Source organism: Myotis lucifugus, unplaced genomic scaffold (genome assembly GCF_000147115.1).
Source record: "Myotis lucifugus unplaced genomic scaffold, Myoluc2.0 scaffold_418, whole genome shotgun sequence".
NCBI classification, from domain to species: domain Eukaryota; kingdom Metazoa; phylum Chordata; class Mammalia; order Chiroptera; family Vespertilionidae; genus Myotis; species Myotis lucifugus.
Genome location: NW_005871466.1, coordinates 813545 through 828434, shown reverse-complemented (window position 1 = coordinate 828434; position 14890 = coordinate 813545). Strand labels below are relative to the sequence as shown.

Below are 14890 nucleotides of genomic sequence, written 5' to 3'. Positions count from 1 at the left end.
GAGGGGCTGAGGGCTGGTTTCAGGCTGGCAAGTGACTGAAGCTCCCAACCGCTCCTTTTTTTTTTTTTTTATTCTGGGCCAGCTTTAGCTCTGAGGCTTGGCTCCAGCTCTTAGGCCTCGGCTGCTGAAAGCAGGTATCTGGTTTGTTTGGGTTCTATAATCGAAACACTGTTTCAACTCCAGCTCTGAGATCCCGGCTGGCTGAAAGCAGGTTTCTGGGGTTTTGTTTAGCTTCTATATTTGTAACAATGTTTCAAACTGCCAGCTCAGAGGCCGGCAAGGCATGCGGGGAACGTTGGCTTCCTCCGTCACTGAAGCAAGCAAGCCTCCTGTTCACTTCAAACTGCCTGGCTGCCAGCCGCCATCTTGGCAGGCAGTTAATTTGCATATCGCCCTGATTAGCCAATGGGAAGGGTAGCGGAGTGACACCAATTTGCATGTTTCTCTTTTATTAGTGTAGATAGTTGGTCTGTCATTCCACATACAGATTATTTGAACACCTACTGTTTGCTAGACATTGTATTAGGCCTCAAAAATAAACAGAATAAGACATTTTTGGGTTCACAGGCCTTCAAGTCTAGCAGGGGAGATAAATAAGGAAACAAGTAATTGTAGTAGCATAAGAATGATGGCTGTGACGGAAACTAGTGAAATGGGGCCCCCAAACTGGAATGGTCAGGGAAAATTTCTCAATGATGACTGAGCAGTGAAGCAAGAGAGTAGGGGGACAGACCAAGGCATAAAGCTATATAGTTTGTCAAAGGGGACCCAAATGGTTCAGTTTAGCTATAATGGAAGAGTGGCAAGAGGCTGGGGTAGGCTGGGCCTAGCCAATGGAAGGGCAAAAGAGCATGGAATTCTGGATTTGATTCTATAAGTTGGTGGGTTTTTTTTATTGTCGTATAAAGCCACCTAACTATTAGGTACTTGCATGGAAGCTCTTCCATTATCTTGATGCATATAGTTTACTCAAATGTTTTTCTATTACTGAGTAAAAAATGAAATTTTCAGATACAAGTTTTATATTTCTATTTCCTTTTTTATTTTTTTAAATATATTTTATTGATTTTTTACAGAGAAGAAGGGAGAGAGATAGAAAGTTAGAAACATCGATGAGAGAGAAACATCGATCAGCTGCCTCCTGCACATCTCCCACTGGGGATGTGCCCGCAACCCAGGTACGTGCCCTTAACCGGAATCGAACCTGGGACCCTTCAGTCCGCAGGCCGACGCTCTATCCACTGAGCCAAACCGGTTTCGGCTCTATTTCCTTTTTGAGACCTCACTGAGGAGAAGCTGAACATCAACGTACAAGTGCTGCATTAAAAACTTGCAATGAGCCCGGCCATTGTGTCTCAGTGTTTGAGCGTCAACCTATGAACCAGGAGGTCACGGTTCGATTCTTGGTCAGGGCTCATGCCCAGGTTGTGGGCTTAGTCCCCAATGTGGAGCTTGCAGGAGGCAGGTCAATGATTCTCTCTCATCATTGTCGTTTATCTTTCTCTCCCTCTCCCTTCCTCTCTGAAATCAATAAAAATATATTTTAAAAATACTTGCAATGATTTTATGTAACCTATGTACCAAAAATGAAAAAAACCCCAAGTTTTTAAAATGTTTAAAATAAGCAGAGTAGCACTTATCAGAGGGAGAAGTTATTAACATGTAAAACTCTTGAGTAAGAAACCACATTGTTCCTTAAATGCTTTTTAAAAAATGGTTATAGTGCAAGGAAGAAGCAGAATAAGATCGTAGTTAAGGTGTAGTGAATAATAACTTAAAACATTTGAGCCTTTTAAATTGTTGGAATTTTTCTCATTCACCTTTGCAGATGTAAAGATAAGATATACCCTACAGATCTGCCAGTCGCTAGTGTTGTTATTTGTTTCTACAACGAAGCCTTGTCTGCTTTGCTGCGGACTGTGCACAGCGTCCTGGACCGCACACCAGCCCGGCTTCTCCATGAAATCATCCTTGTGGATGACAGCAGTGACTTTGGTAAGGAATGTTGTCACTGGTAATGTAGGATCTAGGCTGTTGTTCCCTGTGGTATTGATAACATCAGTAAGGCTGACCCTTCAATACGTAGTGGATGGGAGAACCCTATGCATGTAATCGCAATGGAGTCAACCACAAATAAATGCCTGCCCAAAGATTATGGGAAAATTTTGAAGCAACTGCATTACCTTTGTAATCTGTTCACCAACTGTGCTACCTAAACTTGGCCCTTGAAATTTTTCCCTTGGCTTACCTTTTAAAAAGAGCGAACATAATACTCAATGGGAAAAGGCTAAAAGCATTTTCCTTAAGATTGGGAACAAGTCAAGGCTGTCCACTTTCACCACTTTTCTTCAGCTTAGTATTAGAAATCCTAGCCATAGCAACTAGACAAGAGAGAGATAAAAGGCATCCAAATTGGAAAAGAAGAGTAAAACTGTCATTTGCAAAATCCTAAAGATTTCCCCTAAAAATTACTAGCACTGATAAATGACTTCGGTAAAGTAACAGGATATAAAATCACTATTCAGAAATTGGTTTCATTTTTTATACACCAACTAGAGGCCTGGTGCACGGATTTGTGCAGTGGTGTCCCTTGGCCTGGCCTGCAGGGATCGGGCCGAAACTGGCTTTCCGACATCCCCTGAGGGGGTCCCAGATTGCGAGAGGTTGCAGACCAGGCTGAGGGACCCCACCAGTGCACAATTGGGACTGTGAAAGGACCGCGGGAGGGCTCCAGGGCATGTCCAGCCCATCTCGGCCAGTCCTGATCAGCCAAACCCCCAGCAGCAAGCTAACCTACCGGTCGAAACATCTGCCCCCTGGTGGTCAGTGCGCGTCATAACACTGGTCAAATGGTTGAACAAACTGTCGGACACTTAGCATATTAGGCTTTTATCCTACTAAAGGCCCAGTGCATGAAATTCGTGCACTTGGGGTGGGGGGTCCTTCAGCCCAGCCTGCACCCTCTTGCAGTCCAGGAGCCCTTGGGGGATGTCCAACAGACAGCTTAGATCAGCAGTCAGATATCCTTAGCACTGTCATGGAGGCGGGAGAGGCTCCCGCCACCTGCTGCACTCACCAACTGTAAGCGCATTATTTTGACCGAACAGTAGAACGACCAGTTGCTATGACACACACTGACCACCAGGGGACAGACGCTCAATGTAGGAGCTGCCCCCTGGTGGTCAGTGCATTCCCACAGGGGGAGTGCCGCTTAGCCGGAAGCCGGCTCACGGCTGGCAAGCGCAGCGGTGATGGGGGGGGGGGGGAGCCTCTCCCACCTCTGTGGCAGTGTTAAGGACCCCTCTGGGGGGAGCAGGCCTAAACCAGCAATCAGACATCCCCCGAGGGGTCTTGGATTGCGAGAGGGCGCAGGACGGGCTGAGGAACCCCTGTCCCCCCCTGTGCACGAATATTGTGCACTGGGCCTCTAGTATAGGATAATGAACTATCAGAAAGAGAAATTAAGAAAACAATCCTGCCTTAGCTCATTTGTCTCAGTGGCTAAAGCGTCAGCACGTACCTCAGTTGCAGGCTTGATCCCTGGCCCCAGTCGGGGTGTGTGTGAGAGACAACCAATAGATGTTTCTCTCTAAATATCAATGGGAAAATATTCTCAGGTGAGATTTAACAAAAAAGCCAACAAAAAGAAAACAATTTCATTGGGATTTGTTCCAAGATGGCTGCAGAGTAGGTGAAAGTTACACTTGCCTCCTCCCAGGACCAAATTGGAATTACAAGTAAATTATAGAACAATCAACCTGAATAACTAAAGGAAGACTAGCTGAACAGAAGTCTTATAACTAAGGATATATAGAGGAAGCCATGTCGAGACTGGTGGAAATGGCAGAGATGTGAAAAGGGAAGAGATTGAGTACAGATTGGTAGTAACAAAAGAGTCATGGGAATTTAAAGTTCAGCATAGGGAATATAGTCAATAATATTGTAATAACAATGTATGGTGCTGGGTGGATACTTCAAATATTTAGGGGCTACTTTGTAAAGTATATGGTTATCTAACCACTATGCTGTATACCTTAAACCGGTGGTTCTCAACCTTCTGGCCGTTTAAATACAGTTCCTCATGTTGTGACCCAACCATAAAATTATTTCCGTTGCTACTTCATAATTGTAATGTTGCTACTGTTATGAATTGTAATGTAAATATCTGATATGCAGGATGGTCTTAGGTGACCCCTGTGTAAGGGTCGTTTGACCGCCAAAGGGGTCGCGACCCACAGGTTGAGAACCGCTGCCTTAAACCAATACATAATAATACTGAATGTAAACTGAAAAAAGCACATGGTATCTGTTGCATTTTTGGTGATGTAAAGATTGATCAGTTGGTTTCATTATTCTTACCTGGATTCACCCACACTATAAATTTTCCCATTTGTCTTTTACCTAAATTTTATTAAATTTATGTGCTGGTTTTTTAAAAAATTCCATTTACAATTGCATTAAATTTATTCCCCATACCTAGGAATAAATTTAACAAAGGAGGCCTGGCCGCGGTAGCTCAATGGTTGAGCATTGACCTATGAACCAGGAGGTTATGGTTCAAGTCCCTGACAGGGTTGGGGGCTCAATTCCCCAGTAGGGGTTGTGCAGGAGGCAGCCAATCAATGATTCTCTCTCATCATTGGTGTTTCTATCTTTTTCTCCCTCTCCTTTCCTCAATAAAAATCAATAAAAATTTTAAGGAAGTAAAAGACCTGCACTTGGAAAATTATAAGACATTGAAGAAGATACAAATACATGGAAGCATATATTATGTTCATGGATGGGAAGAATTAACATCATTAAAATGTCCATACTAACCAGAGCAATCTATGGATTCAATGCAATCCCCATCAAAATACAAAAGGCATTCTTTACAGAACTAGAACAACTAAATCTAAAATTTATATGGAACCACTAAAGACCCTGAATAGCCACAGCAATGGAGGAATCATGCTACTGGATATCAAACTATACTACAAGGCTATAATAATCAAAACAGTATGGTACTGGCATAAAAACAGACACATAGATCAATGGAACAGAATGGAGAGCCCAGAAATAAACTCACATTTATATTGTCAATTTATGGCAAAGGATATGTGAATATACAATGGGGTAAACACAGTTTAGTCAATAAATGGTGTTGGGAAAATTGGACAGATACATGCAAAAAAAAGGGGGAACTAGATCACCTTATAAGAATAAAACTCGAATTAAAGACATAAATGTAAGACCTGAAACCATAAAACTTCTAGAAGAAAACATTGGCAGTAAATTCTGACGTTGCTTTCAGTAATATATCTCCTAGGGCGAGTCTCCTCGGGCAAGGGAAAGAAGAAAAAATAAATAAACGGGACTACATCAAACTAAGAAGTTTTTGGCACAGCCAAGGAAACCATCAACAAAACAAAACAACCTACTAAGTGGGAGAAGTTACTCACCCTTGGAAGGTCCTAAACTAATAAAAGGCATATTTACTGCTGCTATTATGTAATTTTTGGTAGGAACCATAGAAGTTATTTCTCAATTATTCTGAAATGGAATAAGATACGATAAATTACTTTGAAACAAAAGACATTTACATTCCATTTTCTTTGTTTTAAATCTGATTTATATGCAGTCAGTGGAACTTTGACTCGATATTTTCAAACATTTTTTATGCAAAGCATTGTACTAGCTTGCTGTCAAAATACAAATAAGTGTATAAGGTAAGTATTTCTCTTGGCTGGTATTCCAACTCCTACCCTTCATTTCTTTCCCTTTTTTTCACCTTATCAGATAAGTTACAATCTTCTTTTAAAATAAAACAGAAGACCCTATAATATTTACTTGACAATATGTTGTTGGAAGTACCAGATACAACCTTAGAGTAGCTATAAAATGTCTTTGTATGTGTCTCATGTGATTTGAATAATTATGGGACTCTTTATTTTCAGATGATTTGAAAGGAGAATTAGATGAATTTGTCCAAAAACATCTCCCTGGAAAAATTAAATTAATAAGAAATACAAAACGTGAGGGATTAATTCGAGGAAGAATGATAGGAGCAGCTCATGCAACAGGTATAACTTCCCATTGGGTGTTGTCGGTGGGTGCTGAGCGGTGAGGGCTGTCCTTGGTGCCTTTGCTGATTCTGTAGAGGTCTGAAAGTGGTTTTTACGTGGGCATTGCCAGCGGGAGAGATGAGGTTGTTCAGTTTGGGAAAGGCCTTTTCGGAACTCCGGCTGTGGTGTCCCAAAGCACAAACTCCAAAGAAGCGAACTCCAGAATCCTCAGGCCTATTTTCTTAAAGGCCCCTATTGTTAATTACTGCCCTTCAAATATATTTGCATCTTCTTCACTTACTAGTATATAAGCGGAAGTTCTGTAATTTTTAAAAAACAAAATATAAAATATATGTGCCCAAACCGTTTGATAAGAAATTGACTTACATCTTGGCCAGTGTTGCTCAATGGTTGAGCATTGACCCATGAACCAAGAGGTCCCCAGTTCAATTCCCAGTCAGGGCACATGCCCATGTTGTGGGCTCGATCCCCAGTGTGGGGAGTGCAGGAGATGGCCGATTTATGTCATCAGTGTTTCTATTTATCCCTCTCCATTCCTCTCTCTCTCTCTAAAATCAATAAAAAAACATTTTAAAAATTGACTTACATAATTATAAAGACATTTCCTTTAAAAATTTCCTCTTACTAGTAATTTTCCTAAGTCCATCAAGGAGAAAGTCTCCATTGGTACCACTATATTTTTAAAAACTTCACAGCTTACACCTATCTTGACCCTTATAAAAAGAAATAACAGGTATCAAATTCAGAATCTTCTGCTGAACATATATCTGGTTAGTCTTCAGTTATATTATATTGATACCATTGTATTTCTTCTTAAGGTTACCTCTGTGTAAGGTCGGTGATCCTGATTGTCATTTATGGTCTTGGTAAAAAAATGTCCTTTTAAAATAAATTCAAGTTAAATGAATTTACTTAAATATATTAGGTACATAATACTGCATGTATGCATGGGTATGGCCCCCAAAAAATCATGAAGGTAATTTATTTAGGTACTGCTGCCAGTTCAGTCGGATAATGTATTTACGTGGCATAAAATATAACTGCTATCCTCCCAGCCCAAACAAACCATTAGTTTACTCCAAGTCAGAAACAGGGAAGTCTTTCAGCTAGGAATTTTGCCTGGACTGTACTGTTATGATTGAGGGACACACAGAAATCATATTCATAACTCTTTAAAAAATTTAGACATTTTTAACTCCTCTTGATAAATGTGAGTGGAAATGAGGGTTTCTTTGATAATATCTTTGATAACTTCATGGTTATTACTCGCAGTTAAGTGGTAATTTGATCATCAGATATAATTTTTATTCTAAAGATTTACCTATAAAATGTATTGCTATAGATTTCACACAAATCACTTAAAGCAGCGGTCGCCAACCTTTCAGACCTCACCGACCATCGGTTGGCAACCGCTGACTTTTAAAGCACCAATATCATCCCATTTCAGTTAGTGATAGCAGAAATACCACAGGCAAGAACATTCTCTATGATGACAGTGAGTTAGTCATATAATTCTGTGTCTGTGAACAAACAGGTGAGGACACAGAGAGCATAAATACAGCAGGCTAGGTGTCATTGAATACAGAAAGGCAGAATTTTCCCCTTGTCCATCATCAGTCAGTGCGAGGTGAAGTCAATTAAATCAATGTTCCTTTAAGAAATGTATTAATATTTTTCTTAATTCTATAAATGTTACTTTTTTCAACTTAACTAAATGAAGTAAGATTACACATAGTCACACTGAACCTGAGACTGCCCCAAAACTAGCTTATATCTAACAGATCATAATGAAAAAAACTAAATGATCATTGGTCTCTGAGAAATAAAGCTCTCCGTAGTATGTTGTAACAATACAGTGTTTCGAATGGCATAATTTTGCCGTTCCCCACAAATACTCCACAATTTTCTCTTTATCTCATTGCTTTCAGTAAGTCTTTGAGTAGAATTAAATAGGAGAAAAGTCATAAGCCTTGAATTCAGTCTGCATATGACTGCAGGCTACATGGAGAGGAGTTCTCATTTTTTAATGATTTGCTTCAGTTCATGTAGGTTTAAACAAAAAAAGGAGGGAAGAAGAGTCTAAAAATGAAGTCCCAACTAAACCCAGCAAAGGGACAGTGGGTATACAGGAGGAGTGGTGGCAGCGAGTGATGCCGGCCCCTTCAGCCCCAGATGAGTTTGTAAAGCCTGTCATTTGCCTCCTCAGGAGAAGTCCTGGTGTTCCTGGACAGCCACTGTGAAGTGAACGTGATGTGGCTGCAGCCCTTGCTGGCTGCCATCCGGGAGGACCGGCGGACAGTCGTGTGCCCAGTGATTGACATCATCAGTGCGGACACTCTGGCCTACAGCTCGTCCCCTGTGGTGCGTGGAGGGTTCAACTGGGGACTGCACTTCAAATGGGATCTTGTTCCCCTTTCTGAGCTCGAAGGACCAGAAGGAGCTACTGCACCAATAAAGTAAGATTTCTCCTGTGTATTAGAAATTACCACCAGCACTTCTTCAGGAGAGAAAAAAACATTTTAAAGATAATTCCTTCTTCTTTGCAAGAAGCAAAAGTGTTGGCTTACTTTGTCCATTAAATTCTGAGTGCTGCCCAGTTGGTGTGGCTCAGCAGTTGAGTTTTGACCCAGGAACCAAGAGGTCACGGGTTCTATTCCCAGTTTGGGCACATGCCCAGGTTGCGGGCTCGATCCCCAATAGGGGCATGCAGGAGACAGCCGATAGATGATGATCCTCTCTCATTGATGTTTCTGTCTCTCTCTCTCCCTTCCTCTCTAAAAATCAATAAAGACATTTTTAAAAATTCTGAGTACTTACTGAGTTTTATGCACTCTACCAAGTCCTAAGGATTTATGAATAAGACATTATCTGCTGCTCTTAAGGATTTGTGGCTTAGTGAGAAAGGCAGACAAAAATCAGTAGTATCCTGGGATAAGTTTCAAGGGCACCTTGGGAGTACCCTGTGTGCTGTGCTGGTTTACTAGTACTATCTTCAGTTCTTTGCTAGTATGAGTGATGCTATGAAGACTATTTGATACATAGGCTTTTTTTACAACCAGGAGTTGGATGTTTAGATTTTTTAAATTTTCAACCTTTTTCTATTTATTGAAGATGATAAATTATCTTCTAATGACTTTAGCTGCATCCCACAAATGATACATCATTTTTATTATTTATTTCAAAATATGTTCATTGTGATATCTTCCCTGACTCATAGGTTATTTAGCAGTGCATTTATTATTTTCCAGACAGGGAGATTTTACAGTTATTTATTCCTCATTTAATTACACTGTGGTCTGAAAACATTCTGTACGATTTTAATTCAGTGGAAATGGATGAAATTTGCTTTATGGTCTAGCTCAGCGGTTCTCAACTTGTGGGTCGCGACCACTTTGGCGGTCGAACGACCCTTTCACAGGGGTCGCCTAAGACCATCCTGCATATCAGATATTTACATTACGATTCATAACAGTAGCAACATTACAGTTATGAAGTAGTAGCGAAAATAATTTTATGGTTGGGTCACAACATGAGGACTGTATTTAAAGAGCCAGAAGGTTGAGAACCACTGGTCTAGCTTGATTACTTTTTGTAAATATTCTTTGCCTGGGAAATTTGTATTTTCTGCAGTTGTTAAAGATGGGATTCTATATCAGTTTGGTCAAGTTTATCGTGTTACTCAAATATTCTGTATTTTAATATTTAATTTACATGTTCTATCAGTTTTTGAAAGTGGTATATAAAATTTCCCACTACGATTGTTTCTCATAATTCTTTATCTATTTTCTTCATATTTTGAGGTTGTTTTAATAGATACATGAAAGTTTAGAATTATTAAATCTTCTGGTGAATGAAGCTGTTTGTTATGAATTCTTTTATTCTATACTTTTAAAATAGTGAAACTTTGCTTTGATCAGTTTTTCATTGTATAACTTTTCTTCCCCTTTGCTGTCCATCTTTTTGTGGTCTTATATTTAACTAGAGGCCTGGTGCATGGGGAGGCGGGGTCCCTCCTGCACCCTCTCCAATCCGGGACCCCTCAGGGGATGTCCAATCCGCAATCCGGGACCACTGGCTCCTAACCGCTCGCCTGCCTGCTGGTCTGATCGCCCCTAACCGCCTCTGCCTGCTGGCCTGATGCCCCTAACTGCTCCCCTGCCAGCCTGATCGCCCCCTAACTGCCCCCCCCCCGCCAGCCTTATCTCCCCCTAACAGGTTCCCCCTGCCAGCCTGATCGCCCCTAACTGCCCTCCCCTGCTGGCCTGATCGTCCCTAACTGCCTCTGCCCCGGCCCCCACCACCGTGGCTTTGTCTGGAAGATGTCCGGTCTAATTAGCATATTACCATTTTATTAGGATAGATGTGTCCCTGGTAAGCAGGATGTAGTTGCTTTTGTTTTATGTTTTTAAACCAGTGTGAAAACCTTGGTGTTTTAATTCGAGCATCTGGCTGATGACATTCAATAATGATATATATTTTGTGTTTATGATTACAGCGGTACTATTTGCATTCTAGTTCTATCTGTTCTGTTTTTTTCTTTCTTATACCTTCTTTTTGTGTGAGTTATGATTTTATGTATTTGTTGGCAACAGCCGCCGCATTATTAGAAGTTATACATTCTTATATACTACTAGAGGCCCGGTGCACAAAAATTTGTGCACTCGGAGGGAAGGGGGGGTCCCTCAGCCTGGCCTGTGCCCTCTCGCAGTCTGGGACCCCTCAGGGGATGACCACCTGCTGGCTTAGGCCTGCTCCCCGGGGGATTGGGCCTAAGATGGCAATCAGACATCCCTCTGGCAGCCCGGCAGCCCTCGTGAGATATCCACTTGCCAGCGGGGAGCAGGCCTAAACTGCAGTCGGACATCTTTAGCGCTGCTGAGGAGGCAGGAGAGGCTCCCACCACCACCGCTGTACTGGCAGCCATCAGCCTGGCTTGTGGCTGAGCAGAGCTCTTCCCATGTGAGAGTGCCCTGACCACCAGAGGGCAACTCCTGCATTGAGCATCTGCCCCCTGGTGGTCAGTGTGTGTCATAGTGACCAGTCATTCCCAGTCCTTCTGCTGTTAGGGTCAGTTTGCATATTACCCTTTTACTATATAGGATAGAGGCCTGGTGCACGGGTGGGGGCTGGCTGGTTTGCCCTGAAGGGTGTCCCGGATCAGGGTGGGGGTCCCGCTTGGGTGCCTGGCCAGCCTGGATGAGGGGATGATGGCTGTTTGCAGCTGGTCACACCCCCTTCAGGGTGGGGGTCCCCACTGGAGTGCCTGGCCAGTCTGGGTGAGGGGCTGAGGGCTGTTTTCAGGCTGGCGGGTGACTGAAGCTCCCAACCTCTCCTTTTTTTCTTTTTTTTTTTTATTCTGGGATTTATTTGCCTTCTATGGCTGTCACTGGAGCTGAGAGCCGGCTTTAGCTCTGAGGCTCAGCTCCAGCTCTGAGACCTCGGCTGCTGAAAGCAGGTATCTGGGTTTGTTTGGCTTCTATAATTGAAACACTGTTGCAGCTCCAGCTCTGAGGCCCGGCTGGCTGAAAGCAGGTTTCTGGGGTTTGTTTAGCTTCTATAATTGCAACATTGTTTCTTAGAGTGCAGCTCAGAGGCCGGCAGCGGTAGGCGGGGAACTTTGGCTTCCTCCATCACTGGAGCAAGCAAGCCTCATGTTTGCTTCAGCTGCCTGGCTGACGGCCGCCATCTTGGTTGGCAGTTAATTTGCATATCGCCCTGATTAGCCAATGGGAAGCATGTCGGAGGTACGGTTAATTACCATGTTTGTCTTTTATTAGATAAGATTATGTTAGTGGCTACCCTAGAGACTACAGCATACATCCTTGACTTACCAATGTGTATTATTAATTGGTACTTCCTCCAAACAATTCAAGGAGCTAAGAATGCTCATATTTCAGTTATCCCTCCTCAAGTTACATTGTTGAAATGTATATGTGTATGTGTAAATATATATATTTTACCCTATAAGACATGATTGCCCACATATTTCTCATGTTACTCTCTATTCTTTCTGCATCTGCAGATTTTCATTGAGGAATCTTTTCATTCTGACTAAATAACACATTTAAGTATTTCTTTTAGTTGGACCTTCTGGTGATTACTCCTTTTTCAGAAAAGGTCTTTGTTTCACCATTATTTTGTTGTTGTTTTTTGGTTCTTCTTTTTGTATTTTTTTAAAATAAGTCTTTATTGTTCAGATTATTACAGTTGTTCCTCTTTTTTCTCCCCATAGCTCCCCTCCACTCGGTTCCCACCCCACCCCATGCCCTTACCCCCCCCATTGTCCTCGTCAATAGGTGTTCAATTTTTGTCCAGTCTCTTCCCGCACCCCCACGCCCCTTTCCCCCTGAGAATTGTCAGTCCACTCCCTTTCTATGCCCCTGATTCTATTACATTCACCAGTTTATTCTGTTCATCATATTTTTATTCACTTGATTTTTAGATTCACTTGTTGATAGATATGTATTTGTTGTCACTCTGTTATTCATAATTTTTATCTTTTACCTTTTTCTTCTTCTTCCTCTTCTTAAAGAATACCCTTCAGCATTTCATGTAATACTGATTTGGTGGTGATGAACTCCTTTAGCTTGTTCTTATCTGTGAAGCTCTTTTTCTGAACTTTAATTCTAAATGATAGCTTTGCTGGGTGAGTAATCTTGGTTGTAAGTTCTTGCTATTCATCACTTTGAATATTTCTTGCCACTCCCTTCTGGCCTGCATAGTTTCTGTTGAGAAATCAGCTGACAGTCGTATGGGTACTCCCTTGTAGGTAACTAATTGTTTTTCTCTTGCTGCTTTTAATATTCTCTCTTTGTCTTTTGCCCTTGGTATTTTATTTATTTTTTTTCCTTGGTTTAATAAAGAATTTATTTATTTATTTTTTTTAAAATAAATCTTTATTGTTCAGATTATTACAGTTGTTACCCTTTTTCCCCCCCCATAGCTCCCCTCCACCCAGTTCCCACCCCACCCTCTGCCCATTACCTCCCCACTGTCCTCATCCATAGGTGTACGCTTTTTGTCGCCGGGTCAAAAGTCATACACATGGAAAATGTAGCTATTTCCATCCATAACGTGTCCCTGTGTTCGGAAAGGTCTCTCAAGACTTGTTCACGCTCTACTCAGAAAGGGTATGGAGCCATGTAACAGCTTTTTAAAATAATGTGTCCTCTTATGTTTAAAATGAGGATTTCTGCTCTCGCCCCTCTCGCCCTTCAGGTGATAGCTGTGCCTGGGGCTGCGAGCTGGTTCGCAGGCTGTCGATGAAGCATTCTGGGCTGCTCGCACGGTTCCGCCGGCTTCCCAGGGGCCGTCGCAGCCTCGCAGGGGCTGTCGCAGCCTCACGCAGCCTCACAGGGGCTGTCGCAGCCTCGCAGGGGCCGTCGCAGCCTCACGCAGCCTCGCAGGGGGCGTCACAGCCTCACGCAGCCTCGCAGGGGGCGCCGCATCCCAAGTTGGGGGTGAAGGTGCAAGACAGAAGCTCCTCTCGCTGTCTCTCCTGCTGCTCCCTTGCGTATCGTCGATGCTGTAAGTTTCTGAGAGCAGTCTGCTGGTGCTGGAATCATACTTTAACTGGTCAACACGAAGTTTGGCATTCTGTCTTTTGTTGGGAGGCTCCTTGCTGGACAAAATCTCCAGGCGTTCTAGCTGGCTGAATATCTGGTATGCTTGCTTGGATTTCGTTTTCTACTAAGTGCGCAGACTGCTTGTCTGCCGTCTCCCGGCATCCCATGTGAGACTGGATCTGGTGGACCTGCTTGTGCGTTGGCTGGTACAGCGGTTCCATGTCGCCGGCTCAGCCGGGTCTGGCTCCAGCTTCCTCCGAACCTGATTCTGCTTCTTGAGTGTGTCCCTTATGGATGTGAGGAATTGAAATCTGCAGTTTGTTGGGTTAGGCTGCAAAAGCGCAGGTGGTTCCTTTTGTGCCACTGGCACAGCTTGGGTGGGGATGTAAATTGAGTAGGGCAGGGTCTCAGGGAATCACCAGGGCGGAGCAAACAGCAATGGCGTCTCCGCGACTCCTCGCCTCTCCACGACTCTGCATCTCCGTGTCCCCAAGTGCCGGCGAGCAGCTCCGTGAGAAAGCTACCCTCGCTCTCCGACCCACTGCAAGGCCATCCCGCCTCTCCCCGTAGGGGTCTGGGACCTCAGAATCCCGCCCCAAACAAGCTCAGTGGATTCAAGAGCTTGTATCCCCTTCCGATTGAAAAAAACCGCGCATCCAGTTGCAGCCCGCCTGGCGCGCGACTCCGTACCTCTGTTCTTGGCCCCTCTGCATCTCCTACTCAGTCTCAATGCTCTTCTTTCTTTCCTTCCAGTTGTAGAACTTCCACTGGGCAAGTTTTCCCATGGTTCTGAATGACAGCTGTTTTGCCTTATAGTTGGTAGTTTCAGTGTTGTTGTGGGAGGCAGCACGCACAGGTCTATACCTTATGCCGCCATCTTGGTTCTCTGCCCTTGATATTTTAATTATGAGGAGTCTTGGTGTGGGCCTCTTTGGATTCCTTTTGTTTGGGTTTCTCTGTGCTTCCTGGACTTGTAAGTCTATTTCTTTCACCAGGTAGGGGAAGTTTTCTGTCATTATTTCTTCTAATACGTTTTCAATATCTTGCTCTCTCTCTTCTTCTGGCACCCCCATAATTCGGATGTTGGTACGCTTGAAGTTGTCCCAGAGGCTCCTTACACTATCTTCGTATTTTTGGATTCTTTTTTCTTTTTGCTTTTCCGGTTGGATGTTTTTTGCTACTTCATATTTCAAATCTTTGACTTGATTCTTGGGATCCTCTAGTCTGCTGTTGGATCTCTGTATAATATTCTTTATTTCA

At 43.0% G+C, this 14890-nt stretch overlaps 1 protein-coding gene across 1 annotated transcript in view; it reads left to right on the top strand.

Moving 5' to 3' along the window:
- GALNT11 (polypeptide N-acetylgalactosaminyltransferase 11) overlaps positions 1-14890 on the top strand; it is a 73903-nt gene that overhangs the window by 43044 nt on the left and 15969 nt on the right. The window contains exons 5-7 of the mRNA XM_023743891.1: positions 1829-1995; positions 5937-6062; positions 8272-8521. Coding sequence (XP_023599659.1) covers positions 1829-1995; positions 5937-6062; positions 8272-8521 — 543 coding nt within the window. The remainder of the gene's footprint in view (positions 1-1828; positions 1996-5936; positions 6063-8271; positions 8522-14890) is intronic.